Source organism: Oncorhynchus keta, chromosome 33 (assembly GCF_023373465.1).
Source record: "Oncorhynchus keta strain PuntledgeMale-10-30-2019 chromosome 33, Oket_V2, whole genome shotgun sequence".
NCBI classification, from domain to species: Eukaryota; Metazoa; Chordata; class Actinopteri; order Salmoniformes; family Salmonidae; genus Oncorhynchus; species Oncorhynchus keta.
Window position 1 is genome coordinate 22,395,661 of NC_068453.1, and position 18,434 is coordinate 22,414,094.

The 18,434-nt window shown below is 41.7% G+C and overlaps 1 protein-coding gene across 2 annotated transcripts; it reads right to left on the bottom strand.

Moving 5' to 3' along the window:
- Positions 1–5,457: 5,457 nt before the first annotated feature.
- Positions 5,458–16,804, bottom strand: LOC118366399 (sodium-coupled neutral amino acid symporter 2-like). Of its 2 annotated transcripts, none has more exons than XM_035749035.2 (15): positions 16,487–16,804; positions 15,129–15,254; positions 14,871–14,952; positions 14,644–14,759; positions 11,559–11,725; positions 11,153–11,228; positions 10,442–10,524; positions 10,009–10,067; positions 9,285–9,455; positions 9,050–9,129; positions 8,773–8,873; positions 8,036–8,160; positions 7,734–7,878; positions 7,512–7,609; positions 5,458–7,349 (listed from the first exon to the last, which is right to left on the bottom strand). In XM_035749035.2, exons 2-15 carry the CDS (start codon positions 15,251–15,253, stop codon positions 7,245–7,247), a joined length of 1,533 nt encoding a protein of 510 aa, XP_035604928.1. In that variant the 5' UTR covers position 15,254; positions 16,487–16,804; the 3' UTR covers positions 5,458–7,244. The 2 variants fall into 2 exon arrangements, with proteins under 2 accessions (XP_035604928.1, XP_035604929.1); XM_035749036.2 differs by lacking the exon at positions 16,487–16,804 and adding an exon at positions 15,347–15,472.
- Positions 16,805–18,434: the final 1,630 nt, after the last annotated feature.

Below are 18,434 nucleotides of genomic sequence, written 5' to 3' on the forward strand. Positions count from 1 at the left end.
ATTCAGGTGCTCCTCCAAGTACTTCCAGATACTGTGGCCAATCTGAGCTTATCTTTTGTTCACTGGCAGTGGCTTTGGCATCAGACACACAATGTGGTCATCCCCATACCGGTTGATATCGTCTCTTGGGCTTGGCCAGAAGAACTTGTTGACTTCCTTCCTGTGACATTCATTCCTTTGACGTTATGTTCTTTGACCTCCAGTATAATGCCAGGGTATGGTGGTTCATCGTGGTTCACAATGCACCACTGTCCAGTGTGGTGAGCCTCTGACATCTGGACAAAGTGGAGCTGAGGTATCCGGGTCGATGACATCTGTTTGATGTGGAGGTGAAAGACCATGGCCATTAGCCGGCACTGTCGGGAGAGTGATATCTTGTAGTCCATGACATAGGCAATCCCACATGCTTTGCGCTGGTTGACAACTTATGTCTCTGTATTTTAGGATGCCAGGCGTGATACTCAGAACCTGGTGCATTGGTATGGTTACCCCATAAATATAATGGGCCTTACTTTCCACTTCTTCCTCACTGACATAATGCAACTGTATTTCATATCAAATCAAATTTCAAATCAAATCTGAATTTGATTTGAGTGCCGGAGCCCCTTACCTCCTGATCGAAAGACATTGCATCCTTTGTCTTTCCTATGTTGGACCAAGAGGTCAGCTGTCTTCTTTAGTGAACCCCCCACTCCATCTGGAGCACCCTTTCTGTGACTGGGCTCAAAAAAGTTCCACGTATTCCCCTGGAAACCCTTCTTGAAAGGTTCAGTGCCAACCATATAGAAGTTGCCCTTTTGTTTATATTGGGTGGCATGGCCATTACTGAAGAAGTGTTGCACAGTAGGCTACTGCTGTTTAATCATGCCCAGGATGGGGTCCAGGGGAGCCCATATGGCTGCGCGATCATGCCTTCAAACTGGGTGAGATGGTGCAGAAGGAGATGGGGGATTCCTCTGCCACATAGAAGACATCAGTGTGGAGCGTCACCTGCTTGTGAAGTTTTCACTCAAATCTATATGGATCAGGCCGTTATTGATTAGGTTCTCTCTCAAGGTCCGGTAGCTGTGGTACTGCCATCGGCTGTTGAACAGATGTTTCCTAAATTTAAAGAGCCGATACTGGAACTGGGTAACCAGCTCTTCCTCAGTTATGGCTATATCCTTCTTCATAGTGATTAAGCTTCTTTTCTCTTGTTCTTCATTTGCTCTGTTGTGCTCTGTCTTGTCCAGACACCACTGTCGGGAGACTGATTTCTTGGAGTCCATGACATGGGAAATCCCACATGCGTTGCACTGCTTAACAGAGACAACTTATGTCTCTGTATTTTAGGATGCCAGGCGTGATTACTCAGAACCTGGAGCATTTGCATGGTTCCTTTTATGGTTACACCATAAATCTTCTGTGCCTTACATTTCACTGCTTCCTCACTGACAATGTATTTTGAGTGCCAGAGTCCCTTACCTCCTTATCGAAAGACATTGCATCCTTTGTCTTTCCTGTGGTGGACCGAGGTCAGCTGTCCACTTTAGTGAGCCCCCCACTCCACCTCTTCGTTGGATTTGCTGTCTAGCAGGCGGTGCAGCGGAGTGTTCACATTCTTGCCATTCGCCATAGGTGCATGCCTTTGAATTGTTTTAAACTGTGCTATCTGCAATCTCCTCCAGGTTGCTGGACTGTGAAAGACCGAGTTTGTGCATTTTATCCATCGTAAACTGCAAGTTCTCAGGAGTCTTGCACTGGCAAGTTTCTCTCCTGCTGTGTCACCACCCAAAAAGGGGTTTTCCTTGCAAAAGAAGCGGTCTCTCTATCCTGCTCAACATCTCTCTGTTTTTCTGACTGACCCGACATTGCTTTTGCTACTGTCTTGTTCCTCTTTATGTGAGATCATTCACTCTCTTTCTTTTTTGACTCTCTAAATCCTTTAAATAAGTTTTTAAAAATTATGTAGGCATCTCTGCGGTCTGGGTAGCATCCCTGCGCTCTCTGTAGAGCCTTTGCTATTCAGCAGCACTTACTTTTTTATTTGCTGTATCTATCAAAAGGAAAGCCATACAAAGTGCAATATTGAAACAGTATAAAACCTTACATTGATATAAATAGTTATCAGTGTGATTGATTGTCACTGGTGTTACCAGCAGGAACAGTAACACCAGGGATGTAACACCAGTGACAAATCTGCTGACAATATGACATATCTAAAAATGGGGGCCACAGTAGCTCAAACCACACTTATTAAATTGTAAATAAATAACTTAATAACGTGATCAATTATTTTAATCATATATTGCTAATATGAAGAGAGGGTGCACTCACCATGTGCTCTTAACAGCCCTGCCCCCAACAAACCTTTGAGACAGAAAGTTGGCAAGGATGTAATTTTTTTCAAAGTGGTGTTTTTTTATTTAGGGTAACAACAGTGACATGACATTGAGGGACAGTTATTTCCTGTAAATTATTTATAATATTTAGTTCATATTTTAAGTAATTCCCTAAACAGCTATAATACTTTAATTTGCATTATGACATTTAAAGAAAAATATATTTTTTGACTCAATATGTCACTAAACCATTACACCTGGCTCGAAGTCATTTTCATGGTGCTGAGCGTGTTCTACTATAATATGAAAAATATCATTTGCAATATTACATATGTATATTAAAACAATATATATTTTTGTTTTAATTGTTATCTGATTTTCAAAATATAAAAATAAATAAAAAGTTTTCCCCTGGTGCGCGCAAGCCAACATCGCGCAGATAACGCTGTAGAGCGCACGTGCCAATACCAGAGTTTTTTTAAAATGAGAAAACAATCAGTAGAGTTGAAAATGCGATGGAAACCGATTTAACTTGTATTTTTTATGAGGTACGTGGGAATTTAACCACACAGGGTATTTTATGTGCAATACGTCATCACTCACAGCCTTTTATCTACAGCAAGTCAAGTTGATGAAAACATCTCTGGTGGGGAAAAGCACATACTGTTTTTATGCAGATTTTAGAAGATTCGCATGAAAATCTGTCGCCAATTGGACGAAAACCCAGCTACTGACAGTCGCTCAATTAGCCATGTCAGCTAACATTTTTTTTATTGGTAGTTAGCCAGCTATCTAAACTTGTAGTAATCATTGCTGAATACTTACCTCCAGGGGGCCCCCATTAATTTTGTAAATCATTCTCACTCAGATATCATATTAACATGGCATACATCATTACTAAAGTTGTCGAAATATTGCTTTAAAACTGCCAAAATATCTCTCCACCCTATGGAAAAATGGGTAGAATTGCAGGAAATTAGCTGTTAAACAAAATTGATTTTCTATATGCCCATGGCAAAATGTGTAGATTTACATTTTTCTCTCCACCATCATGAGGGGGGCCACTAAAATATTTTACTGCGAGGTGGGAGGCCCCTCAACCAAATCTGGTTTAGGGCTCCAAAATAAAACACTGTTTCTGGAATGCACTGGCAGGGACAACCCACAGGGCGGTTGGAGAGGGATGGGTTTGATCATATGTGGTTGGTTTTGTAGTGTTATTGTGCAATTTCAAGGTAAATGACCCCACTTGACTGTCACAGTGGTTTAGTTTCATTTACAGAAATCACTTCAAATAGCTAGGTTTTCATCCAATTGACGACAGATTTTCATGGGAATATTCAAAAATATGCATAAAGAATGGTTCAATGTGTTTCCATCGCTTTTGCATCTCTACCAATAGTTTTTGCACAAAAAGTGTTGCATTAAAATAGCAAATGTGCATAGTCTGGTCTTGGCACATGCCCTTTAGCTAAACAGCTTGCAGATACTGTGCAGGTAGGATAGTCTACAATACATGATGAGATTATTAATGAGAAGAGCGAGAACATTTCATTTGTCAAACGGCAGTCAAGTATCGATCATCATGTCACCACAATAAGACCCTCGATATTTATTGGAAAGGAGCATCAAACTCATACTGGTCCGTGCACTTTTTGAGGCAATTTACATATACACATTAATACACACTACTACAACATATCTACAATACAAAATCCATATGTAATGTGTGTAGAGTACGCGTGTTAGCATGTGTGTATGTGTGTGTGTGTGTGGCTCTTCACAGTCTGCTGTTCCATAAGGTGTAGTTTAATGTTGTTTTTTAAAATCTGATTTTACTGCTTGCATGAGTTACTTGATGTGGAATGGAGTTCCATGTAGTTAGTCATGGCTCTATATGGCACTGTGTGTTTCCCATGGTCTGTGCTGGCCTTGGGGACTGTGAAGAGGCCTCTGGTGGCATGTCTTGTGGGGTATGCATTGGCATCTGAGCTGTGTGCTGATCGTTTAAGCAGACAGCTCAGTGCATTCAACATGTCAATACTTCTCACAAATGCAAGTGATAAAGTCAACCTCTTCTCTATTTATTTATATTTATTTTTATTTTGAGCCAGGAAAGATTGACATGCCTGTTATTAATGTTAGCTCTCCGTGTACATTTAAGGGCCAGCCATGCTGCTCTGTTCTGGGCCAATTGTAATTTGCCTATGGCCCTCTTTGTGGCACTTGACCATATGACTGGACAGTAGTCAGGTATGACCAAAATAGGTCCTGTAGGACTTTTTTGTTGATAGTGGGGTCAAGAAAGCAGAACAGCGCTTTAATACGGACAGACCTCTTCCCATTTTAGCTACTGTTGCATCAATATGTTTTGACCATTAGTTTACCCTCCTGGGTTACACCAAGCAGTTCAGTCTCCTCAACTTGCTAAATTTCAACATTATTCATTACAAGATTTAATTGAGGTTTAAGAGTTCAGTGAATTACATCAATGTTTGCCCATAAAGCCATTTCCACAGCCTTTTCTCACATAATTAAATTTAAAGTCACAAAAAGATTCCACTATGTCGAACTAACAAATGATCTCTCAACATTTATAAAATTGTATTGAAACTTCTTGTTTCCATCACAGCTGTCGTGATTTTCTTTCTTCATAGCGTGGATGGAAACATGGTTAACGAGGCCGTTTGCATAGTTTGGTCCATTGAGTTGTGCTTTTATTTATTTCAGCAAGGCAGAGTAAAGATGTGTTTTATACATATTTGGCTGTTCAAATCCAATCAACAGCATGCCTAGAATAAGGTTGTGTCCTCCTGTCACCTCATATTCATCATTTGATCTCAAATTGCTGGAGTAATACTTCACTGTCCAAACACTTGTGGACTTATGATTCTGGACTATACATCTAATTCATGCAACATTTGAAAAATGCATAGTTTCCCACCACAATATTTAGACAATGTAATATTCTCTCCTGAAATTGTTTTGTTCTTGTGCAGTTTATTAATCAAAATAGAGGGGGTTCCAGTTCTGTCTCAGGAGTTGCCATCACTTTCCCAACATACGGTGGGCTCCCTGCAAAACCACCCCACAATCAGCTGGTCTGCAAAACAGAACTGACAAAGACCTGACAATGTGTGGGGTTATCTTTCACTTTATTTTGACAATAATTACATGATGTACATAGTGTTTCATTGAAACAAGTGTGTAACACTGGTGGGCGATGCCCTCTGCTCCCGAGGTCAAGAGATGGCTCACATACTCTCTAACCAAGACGTGCATAAAGCATGAGAGAACAGGTTATCAGGGTCACAAATAGAAGTGTGTTACACAAAGACCACTGCCACTATGCTTTGGTAGGTTCCACTTTAAACATGGTCTTTCAGAATTACAGCAAGTGGAAGAGGGAAAACCCTCTCACTATGGTTCCAGAAATGAAAGTGAACAGCTCCATACTGAATCATAGGGGGGGTAAATTGATAAAGACCAAATTCACCAGCAATTTTTTATAGTTTAGTGAAATGCCAATAGAAGGTTAAACAAAACATAGCATATATACAGTAGTTTAACTCATAGATATATATATATATGTACAATATATAAATATAGTAAAATAGATAAAATTACATTGATTTCATGTTCTTCCATAAATAATCGCAGGACAATAACAGTTTGGATGATGTGTGAGGTTAACATTGGAAGCAGTGAGCCACTCGCCTCGTGTTTGTGACGAGGTGACAAGCCGACATTACACTATCCTTATCAATCATTTCGGAACTTTTTTTGTACCTACGGTTATGTTTAATAAGGAGAAGCTGCCAACCGTTAGCAAAACACTGACATTTTGACAGACACTGAGCAGCTCACACGACATTCCTCCGCCTTCCCTCAGTTCTGCATGGAAGCCATTATGTAACGTTGATGTGACGTTTGGTTATATGCGGTCTCAAAACCGTCATAAAACAAACTATTTTAGCAAGTTAAACAGGTACATTACAACCAAGCATGTGGTCAAATTCAAGATTTTCTTCCGTAAAGAAAAAGTGTAACGTCCCCCTCCCCTTAGCATCCGAGGGATTTGACAGGGAGCATGCCCCATCTACAAGCAGTAGTATCATTGCTGTGCTAGATTTGAACAAGGTCTTCAATACATTACAATGCGTAATACATTTCTTTTGCAACTTCCAGTGTGGCGTTTTGAGAAGGCAGGTTTCGTTGATTCATACTAAGCATTTTACAAGTTAAGCCGACACCACTAGCTAGGTCACACAGCCTTGGTACAAATACTGATAAGCGGTCTAGTAGTCCGTGAACAGACAATTTCCTCACGAGTGTGCTGAACATGAAGTGCTTTTTAAATATATAAACACATATTACAAATACCTTTTTTGGCAATGTTTAAAAAAAAAAAAGAAAAGAAGTTGAACACTAAATTATTCACCTCGAGTAGAGTCTGCTGTCACGTTCTTCACCTCTAATGAGTTCTGCGATTCCAGGATGTCCGCGGTTGCGTGCGGCCCTGGTTGAGAAAAGTTGTCGCCGTGCCCAAAAAGCTGAGCTCACACGCAGTACCTGAATATGAGCTGCAGTGGAACTCTACAACTACACCATCCCTGTTTGAGGCACCGTCAAATGTTTCAACTGTACCAGAATAACAAAAGAGAAAACGTCCAAAATGGGAAACGAAACAAAGAAAGCACAACGAAAGGAAAAAAGATCATCACCACCTGTGTGGCTTAACTGCATACTGTACAAAGTTCAGTACATTCTCATTGGAATGGTATAGTCTCTTGCTTAGAGTTCAAAGCCGAACATTGTTGTATGTGAGGTCATATTCTTCTTCTTGGGTAGCAGTCTTAGCGGTCAGATGTTTAGCGGCTGAGCTGCGGATGGTGTGGTGCCCCCCCTGGTGGATGAGGTATCCTAGTGTCCATTGGCGGCTTGTGAGGCGTTGTTGATCCAGTCAAGGGTGATGAGGGTCAAGCTGCCGATCATGACAAAGAAACCACTGCACAGGAAAATGGATGCCTGGAGAGAGACGGAGGACAAGACGGTCGGGCTTAGCACAACAAACACATCAAGGCTTTCTTCTCCACTATAGGATTGATGCTCCTTGCCAGGAGTCACAGACTACAACACCCACAAACACATCAATTGCATGGACTAAAAATGAGCGGGATGGTTTCTTACTCCGATTTTCTGCACAGACTTCATGGGCTCCTTCTTGACCAGTTTGATATAGAAGGCCGAGGGCAGGATGAAGATCAACATGGCTGCCGCAGATGCACCTGAAGAGGAAGATGACAGGCTCAGTGGGGATGTTCACCTCTTTTCTTTCTCTATTACAACTTCTGGAATCTGTGCTGTTCAACTTCTAGAAATGCACCTTACTAACTGAACACATTCACTCACCGATGAAGCCGAAGATGTCTCTGATGGAGGGGACGAAGATGACCAGACAGTTTGTGCTGGCCAGCAGAACCATGGTGATGATGGTGTGGCGGATCCAGCTGAACTCCTTGGAGGCACACAGCAGCTGGTTGACTGACGTGCGGATCTACGAAAAGACGGACAGAGATGGGGGACCAAGGTCAACATGGTGGCAATACCGGACTTGACAACGCTCACAAGTTTTGGATGGATGGATAGAAGGACAGCTGGATGGACAGAGAGACAAGCTGCCAGCCAGACAGATAGATAGATGTGGGGCTTACGGGAAACAGCACCACAGGGACAGTCAGGGTGACAGCTGTCAGCACGGCCAGACGAACGATGAGTAGGATCACGTCAGACTTGTAGACCTTGGAGTAGGTGTGCAGAAGTTCGGACTCCACATGCACTGTAAAGCCAATCCAATACGGTCATTTAATTTATGCTTTGTTTCCTTCTCACTTATAAAGCCACATATTCAATTCCTTTCCACACCTTTCAAATATTCAGATATCCAGACACAGGGCCCATGTGTGACCAACTGGGTATCGAACCCTGGTCAGCAATGCTCTATAATAACCCCTACGGTCAACATTTACTCAATGTTGGTGTTCGTTCAGAATTGTCTTTGTAACCTGCCTGTTACATGTCCAGCCAAATCAAACTGAGATTGGGAGGTCAATTGGAATACAGCTAAGATTATTTGAGGTTGTGCGTAACCTTCGCACCCTCGTTCATTCATTTTCGTCATGTCGTCCTTGCTAACGAGGGCCAATGCGTAGCCATACTTTTAGAGAAGTCTGGAACATGGCTGGACACCTGCTGGGATGTCCTTGCCCGTAACAAATATACAGGATCATTGGTCTATTGGACAGATGATTCTGTGTCTTGTTTTCTCATGGGGGACAGTACTTGCATAACAACTGGTTGTATGAGCCCCGAAACGGACTGTTTCCTTCTCAAACTAGTTTTGTATCTGACTGTTAAATGGATGAATATATTTCTACGGGGGGTGGCTCACCGTTGAAGGTCAGATATCCGAAGAGAGCAGCCAGCAGGTACATGATGAACATGGCCAGGAAAGACACGTTGGCCACGCCCTGCATCTTTCTACGGGAACGACTGGGAAAGAAGAGGAGGTTTAGACAACACAGAACCACTGTTCTTTTCTCTGTCTTCTTTCACAGGTACTTCAGATATAAACTGTGTGTGTGTGTGTGTGTGTGTGTGTGTGTGTGTGTGTGTGTGTGATTGTGCACTTCTGTGTGTGGCAGCTGGGTAAACAGCGATAGACTCACTCTTTAAGCTCCTCGTACATGGGCAGGACGGCGGGGTGGCAGACAAAGGCGAATGTCAGGATAGGAACAGCATACACAGTCTGAAGGAGAGCGTTAGACAAGACTGTTAGACATTTGACACATGTACACAGACACAAAAAATACCTAATACAGGTACGAAAGCACTTGGACATCCATTAAGTAGTTGTCTTTCTATTTATCGATTTACCACTCAACATATCTGTCCATTTCTCACCTGAGAGTTGAAGACAAAGTATTTGGGTGTGCAGACGTCCTCGTTGTAGACACCGGCGGTGGTGTTGAGGAAGCCCACCGTGTTGTTCAGGACCTTGCTAACCGTCTCGTTCAGTATCACGTCCATGTTAGGGATGAAAGGGCACGGTATCTGGAACTTCTTATAGATCACCTGGAAAAGCAACCAAGCCCATTTAGACTCCCATACAAAAGGTACAGACTATTGGCTACATACGTTGCTAATTGGCGATATAACTACTACAGATTAAAACGCATTACTTTTAGAAAGCAACATACAATAGAGGGGATAGGTCATTTTAAATGCTTGCTCATGGTCCGGCTAGTGTGAGCAGGTCAGAATTGTAAACCAATGTGTCAGTTATTCAGGTGTTCTATCTTCATTTGACCAGTTTCTCACTGCAGGAAAATAGTCCTGCAGCGACAGGAATTTTTAATTTCTATATGGATTATAATGAATGGAGATGTGGTTGATACATTTTAGTTAGGATAAATCAAGATTGACAGTATTAAAGTGGAAATTACAAACCTTAGAAGCCGCTTTAAACCTTAAATACACTACAATTTGCATTTCCTACTGTGCAGGAACATTATCTTCGACAACAGAGTGATAAAATTAAGATATCATATCTGTAGGTGAGCCATTCACTACAATAACCTGAACTGTAAAGACCACAACAGCGGAGTAGTTTAGGATGTTGACTCACCACAATCAGGAAGAACACCATGCAAAGCAGGGAGAAACCACTTGTGTAACCAAGGTAACCTGAAGTTAGGTAACGGAGAGAGAAAAAACTATTGAGTACTTCATATACTGTGGAAATGTAAGATAGTAAATATACTAACAACTGTGTAATATCCCTGTTATAACATATATTAAAAACATATTACAATGAATAATAATGTAATCTTCGAAGGCAATATATTAACTTTATCAGTCAAAAAGGAATCTAATGTAAACAAACTGTTCTGGCCCCTATTACACACATACGTTGCCACAGTGCGTCACCATCCCCTGCCCTTTCACAACATTTTACACAAGTGCTGCATTTCACAACACACACACACACACACACACACACACACACACACACACACACACACACTAGGTAAAGTGCCACACTCTGTATTGTGTCTTACCAAGGTTCCTGAGAAGTGAGAGGGGCAGGATGATGACAACTGACACCAAGATCACAAGATAGTCCCCGTTCACATACCACTCTCTGGAACGCACAGGAGAGACAAGACCTCGTCATACACTGTACACACATTACCACACACTTTAATATAATAACACACAGTTACACACACTTACACACATTCATATCCCAGCATTTATCTAGCTTTTGTGAGAAAAAATATGACCGATATCAAAACTTTTGTATCGTTCGTTTCCCGTTTGACTGGTGTTGTAAAATACAAACATGTCAGAATGTCTGCAATGCACACTGAAATAGCAGCCTGCACTTAGGGTGGTCTAGCTACATGCTGGCAACACAACATGAATGTTTGATGGGCCAGTTGGTTGGTCTGAATGAGCTCATCCAGGGGTCTGTCTCTGTGCAGCACTGGCTCTTCTAAAAGGACCCTTTGAACGGCTGCCGACAACACACCGTCCCACCTCCCTCCTCTCTCTCTGCTGAGAGGGACAAAGAGGCCTCTTCACATCTTCCCAGCGCAGCACACAAAAACAACCCGCCGCCATTTTGAATGACACCAAAGTCACTGCTTCACATCGAGGGTCGACCGCTCAAAAACAACCATGGGCCATTTGTCAAACCAAACTCTAACAGCAGACTAAAAGACTCACACACACCAACGCACACAGAATCTAGAGACAAAACTGCTTACCCGTTGGTAGCTCCCACGAAGGCTTGGATAACGATCGGCAGCTCATACTTCACAATGTAGAGGTAGCTGGACATGGCTGCAAAGGTAAAAGCAAAGTCACGGTTAGTCAAAGTCATATTGTGAATCAACGACTTCGCATCAAAACAGGCCTGTATTTTGTTCCAAAACAGACATAAATGGTTCCAGAAGCACTAACTAAGGATGAACAGGCCTGTTGGTTCGCAGAAGGGATGTTTGTTCCATTGGAAAGTCTAGTACCCGTGCAAATATTTATTGTAAACATTTACAGAACCATTTGGTTTATGGGAAATGGGCTGCTCTTCCTTTTCTGTGTGTGACCACTGACATTTAGACTGGACTTTTTTCTGTCTTCCTGAATGACCATTCAAGTGTCCTTAGTTCTCACCTCCGATGTTCTGCATGGTGATGGAGATGGATGCAGCCAGTTTCCCGGGCATGCCGAAGGCCTTGTAACCCAGCTGTTCATAGACCAGCGACCCTCCTTCATTGGCTGTCTTTAGAAGCAAGTGCACAGAGTACAGGGAGAAGATGGACACAGCCACCAGGAGAATTCTGTGGAGAGAAGAGGAACATTGTATCATGAGTAAAGGTACGGAACCAGGCCAAAGGACTGCTATTGCCTGTAAGACTGGTAAGGACTATTATCGACTGGAATTAACCACACTGACACACTGTAACCCGGTTGACTACTGATAAGTGCACATTGGATAAGTGCAAGCTTTGTGTCCATTCGGTGCATTTCACCAGTCCCAATTCAAACACATTATTTTGACTTGATCTCCCGATGGTTCCATCTGAACGTGGAGACAAAAAATGCCAAAGGTCAACGCAAAGCTAAAATTCACATGGAAAATGTGTTCTGACCATCGCAAGGACACATCTCATGTTGACCATGTTGAGGCTGGGGAAGTGGCATACAAGTGACCTTCTCTACTGTACTGTAGCACCCAAACACAGGGATCAATAGGTTCTGTCTGTGAGCTGATCTGCAAAGACCTTGTCATGGGGACAGTTTTGATGCAACACAGCTATGCACAATCCAGATACAGGGATGTGATTGGACAATGGGCTCCAGGTTAGGATATTCTATCTAGCAGCCAAGCCGTGCAGAGCTAAAACTGTCTCACTGTATTAATAGTAGCAATTGTGCCACTGAGAAAAATGATCTCTAAGCGATATAAGCTATGGTCACATTATGAAGACCTTGTGAAAATAATTTCACTCACACACACAACTTCAGAACCACAACACAGTGGTATAGAGACGATTACTCGACTCAGCTACTTGTCACCGTTTACACTTCTGCCCATAATAGTTTAGTCTACACTTTATCACATCATATGCACTTCACTGACTCACCAAATATACCTAAGATGACCTCAAGGTAATTGTTTTCACTCTGTAAATACTGAATCTACCCAGCGGTGAAGTGTTTGCAAGTCCCATGGTGTGGAAACCTTTTGCAAACAAAGATTTTTTTTAAACGGAGGCCTTTGTGAAAATACACAAATGATTTTATACCCTGAAGATGGTATGTTGGCGGAAATGCATAAGCCAAATGAATAAAGGGTTTTGCATTGAGTGCCCAGGTTTTTTTCAGTATGGTATATATATTTTACAGAATTTCTCCTACTTCACAACGGTACACAAATAATCAGAGGTATTATATTAATAATTCAAATTCATAAGCTGTTGGAGGAAGTGGCCCTTCAGACTGGCTACCCACTGGGCACAGACACCATTTCAACGTCTAGTTTTGATTTAAATTTGGTTGATTTGTCAACTAACGTGAAATCAACAAAGAATGTAATGTCATTGGATTTTGGTTAAACGTTGGTTGTAATGAGTGTAATGGAGAGAAGAAGACTCTACTGGAATGGCTGGGGGGCTCCATTCATGATCTCATGTGAGGCCCGTTTACCGTACCTTACACTTTATATAACTCTTGCCCCAATGCAGAAAGATTAGCGCTGCTAAGCGGCTTCCCCCCGGCTTCGAGTGACTGGCCCAAATGAAAGGCCCGGATGCTAGTGCGCCACACACCCAACCCCAGCGCTCACACTCGTACGCCCACTGTTTGTAAACACTGGCCTGCGTGGCTACTAGCTACCGTGCCCTGCGGTAGCATAAGCTTGGATCTCTGTAGGCTGTCTCACCAGCCTACTCGAACTCCCTTCAGGGTTATCCAATGCCCTGTCTTAGACAAGAACACATCTCCAGTAGACTGTGGATAAATGCTGTGCTCAGGTTGTATGTACAGTATCTATGCCTCACATTGGTAGATATTGAGATGTGTGACCTTGTTGTGCTCTACCTGGTGGTATATCACACTGCTAAGTTTAGAATGTGCTGTATTGCCTCTGATATGACGGAGTGCATTCAGACTCAGAGAGTTCCACAAACTATCTTCTACACTAGCAACATACAGTGATATTCTATATTATATTCTATTCAATGTGAGGTTGACTTACATTTTAGTTATTTAGCGGATGCTCTTATCCAAAGCGACTTACAGGAGCAATTTGGGTTAAGGGTCTTGCTCAAGAGCACATCGACAGATTCTTCACCCAAGGGATTCAAACAAGACCACTTTGGGTTATTGGCACAACCCGATTAAACGCTAGGCTACCTGCCGCTCCTAATTCCTACTACCTACTCCCCAGATTCATAAAGCTGAGCTCCATTTCAATTGTGGATGTGAATTTTCATTCCAATTATTTATATATACACTAGTTGACTGACAGGGGGTGCTGTTTTGATGCTACTGCGCCTTCATCTTGGCACCCTCCCACCATTGTAAAAAATATTTTGGAAGCTATCAAATAAAATACATGTATTAATGTGTACATTTGTTTTTGCCACATTTATTGAGTTAACAGACACCTAAATGCATAATTGAAAGTATATTATTTGAGTTAAACATTAAAAAAAGCACAAAAAATATATATATACAATGTTTTTCCTTAAAGTAGAATGGTACTAATGTTACTGTCCCCACTACAACAACAAAATACGTAAATACATGTCATTTTGTCCTTGAAAAATTGTATTGAAACACTGTAGAATTCCATTCATTCCTATGGAGGACTACTCTTTCTGGGGACTGCCAATATGGCCGACCGGTGGCTTCAAAGCCTCTCATTGGCCAATACATAGCATCAGCAATCCTGGGATATATCATTGGTGTTAACCTCTTTAAAACAGACACCACTATCTCTTCGTCACACCTTGCAAGCTGCAGACATTGCCATTGGATGACACAGTGTGAACGTTGATTGACCCCGCAGTACAGTTTACAGTTTTTATTTAGAACGCCCTTTTGACATCAGCAGATGTCACTAAGTGCTTATACAGAAACCCAGCCTAAAACCCCTAACAACAAGCAATGCAGATGTAGAAATAATCTGCAATTGATTTCATTGAAACCCAAGTCTGACACTGGCATACAGGAACACTAGAACAGTACTCACACAAAGAGTGCAATGCCAGTGTTGGCCATGGCATAGGAGAGACCAAGGATGCCACTGCCCATAATAGCATTGCCCAGGTTGAAGACTGACATCCCGAAAGAGGCGGTGCCTGGATGCTGTTGAGAATAAAGTAAAATATACTCAGTAAGAAAAAAAACTCAAATAAAAACATAGTAAACCATAAGCCTCAAATTGGGTAACCTATATGTTATCAGTCCAGCACTTACATAATCTGTTTCATACTTCTTCTTGTCCAGGTGGTAGTCTGGAAGGAAGTTTTGACTCTCTGCATCCATATCGGGATATTGACTGGAAATCAAACACACATAAAGCATTTATTTAATGGATTCATCCCATTCCAATTCAGCCGTTAAAACCAACATAAAACATACAAAAATATGCAATTTGATGACATTTCTGTTAGAAACACAAGGCATAGGTCTACTGCAGAGCATCTTCAGACCCAGCAGGCTGCAGTGCCTCACCTGTCAATGGGAACCTTCTTGGTTGGACAGGAACTGTATTCATGACTATTGGAACTGACACTGCTATCCTCATCAGGGGAAATGCTGAAGCGGCTCATCTCTGTCTTTGCAGTGGCCTGTTTCATGCTGTAAAATAAAGAAACGGAAAACTTTGAAGCAATTTGTGTTAATTTGTGAACTTCTTGCCTGCACCATTCCCACTCTCTTTTTTATTGTACCGTGAGTTCTACCAGGGACGTCGAATAATCAATATTGGAAAGGGAGAGACGAGGCTACTCATTGCGCTGAGGCTACTCATTGCGCTGCAGCTACCTCATAAATCTGAAGTCATGTGACCAGACGAAGGGGGGTTGACTCATCCCAGAAGCCAGTGGAAAAATACCAGCCGCCCGGCATCCGCGTCTATCCACATCAGCGCAGCGTCACATACCCAATATGAATGACAAAAGCATTGCGCAAGTCTTTTCATCTCCAATTTCAACGTGTTAAATCAGAAGAATTGCCATTATAATCGGCCGATATATGTAACTAACAAATACCGTTTATTCAAACAGAATGTGAGATCATGTTATTAGTTTAGGGTTTTAAATGATAGAGCACAGGCTAATCTAAAACATTTTAGACATGGGACTTTTCAATAATTCGATTTTGGGCTCCATTTAATAAGATTTCTTCCATGACTGACTGACGGAAACAAAGGCACGTGCTTGTCTATTGTGGACTGGCACCATTTTGCGCAGAGCTGTAGTCCTATATCTGTTTTAGATATCCTCAACTGTAGCTTACAGTCATTCATTTGGGTTGCATAAATTCTTGGACGTTGATGTCTCTTATTTACAAGTATCCCAAATAAGTGAAAAGACTCAACCATCAAATCCATTACATTCCTTCCTTGGTTACCGCCCCGACATTCCTCTAGAAAGAATGTAGCCCACTAGCCTACAGCATCAGTGATATTTATTTATATCCTTGCGAGTCTGGCCCATTGCGCTGTGTAGCCTAGGCCTATAGCATAGCATCATACATATTATAAAGAATATAGAAATAAAGAGATATGACCTAATACATTTTATCTTTGCGCCTAACTGATCTTGACTAATTGACTAGGGAAATAACATGCAAGAGATTATATACATCGGCCCGCTATTTCAATACACAATATATGGGCTAATTATTTCACCAATTTTCCAATAGAATAGACTTAATTACTTACAATACAGAATACATACATTTCATAGGCCTATAGAATTGTAAATTACAATGTATAAATAGAGAATTACAAGATAATTAGCCTACACCAGGTAACCCAGCATATTTCCTGGTAGACAGTAAAAGATGCAGCGCAGACAGAATCTTACCTTTGAGAAGACGAATAAAATCCCTATGAAAAAGTGGCGATCCTTAGCAATTTATTTTAAACAATTCCTTCACCGTTGAATGTCTCCAATATTCTACTAAAAACTATTTATCCTTGAGGTTTTAAATTCCCAATTATCAGCAACAATAAATGTACTTCAGATACAATGAAATTGTCCCAATTAAATAGGAAAATAACTTAAAATGTGGATACACTTGTATAAATAATAGCTTAAAAGCTCAATTGTAAGATGTTATATGAATCAAATTGCCAATGATGTGATGCGCAACTTGAATTTACGTTGTCTAAACGAGGAGGGGTTTGTCTGCACCTTTATATCTATCCAGCATTGCATCAGCTCGAGGAGGAAGGGGAGTGGCTTTTTGCCTTGGCGACAGGCATAGACTTTACACACACCAGAATGAATGACGCGGTTTGTGTACAAACACACGGTCCAGTAAAGGGGGTGGTTCAGACCGCCCTTCACAATGTGCAATCGGTTATCTTGATTTCTGCTCTTTGAAAAGGTTTAAGCCAAATTCTGATCATGTATTTGGATCACTGTGTCCTCATTAGTTTTGTTCTGTGTGTTGCACTGAGCATACAATAAATAGCCTAGCCAATAGTCTATACTTTAAACTATAGCCCATAGTAGTCTAGGCCAACATTCCTTTGGCTTAAATATCCAGATAATTAGGCCATGGCTCCTTTTCTGGACCTTTTTTTATTTGGTTCCCGGACATGAAATTGACAAGACGATGAACTGATGAGAAAGCACAAGATTGGGTGTCAGTAGAATTTGAAATGCGACTAAAGCTTCAAAGAAGACCTCCCAGTATCAAGAAGATTAACGTACGCAAACGAATCATGTGACGACGGTTCAGTGAGCGCGCCAGGAATCCTTGTCATCCCAATCCGTTTGTCATGAAGTGACTCCCTCGCATCGGCTTTAGGTTCACACTCTGCTCCTTTGCGAGTGTAAGCAACTCTTTGGTTCTCTCACCCATGCTGTTAAAGTTATGTTTACACTCTTTCTAAACAAACTAAGCTGCCCCTTACTTCACACACAGGCTCTGTCTCTGTTATTGTTATCTGTGTCACACACACGCGCACACACACACACACACGCACACGCCTGCACACACACCATACATGTTAGGCTATTACACATGTATTAGGCTATCACTTTATTATTGTCCGTAGCAGGGTCAATGTTTCTCAGTATGCCACACATTTTCAGTTTCGTAACAGAGAGGGGTTCATAACCCCTTTTTCATTCATTATATTAGCAGCAGTCGGGTCTTTACTTATGCTTCATGAACTTGTGACTCAAGTACATATGAACCCATGGCACTGTTAGAAAATAGGGATTTCTGAGAACAAGTTTGCAGATGAACAAAGTTAATGTTGTTTGGTGGACCAGTTGGACCTCAGTGGTTAGGGTTAGTTGCTGATTCAGGAGATATTACTGTAAAGAGCCCACTAGTCCTACCTACAACGTCCACTATTAGTGCCAGGTTAATTTCTATGTGATAGCAGAACAGTATACAATGCAAAACATACAAACCCTGTGTGGGTATGAACAGTCTCCCAGCCTATAGACCAAAACGTAGCAACACAGATGTACACACACACACACACACACACACACACACACACACACACACACACACACACACACACACACACACACACACACACACACACACACACACACACACACACACACACACACACACACACACACACACACACACACACACACACACACACACACACACACACAGACACAGAAACACACAGAGACACAGACACACACAGATACAGACACACACACATTATTCCCCTCTCAGTCACACATGAGTTAGTTTGTGTATAGGTCTGTGGGAGCCATTGTTTGGGGCTTTAGAATGACCCTGCCAAACTAAGACGGATCAGGAAAGTGGAGC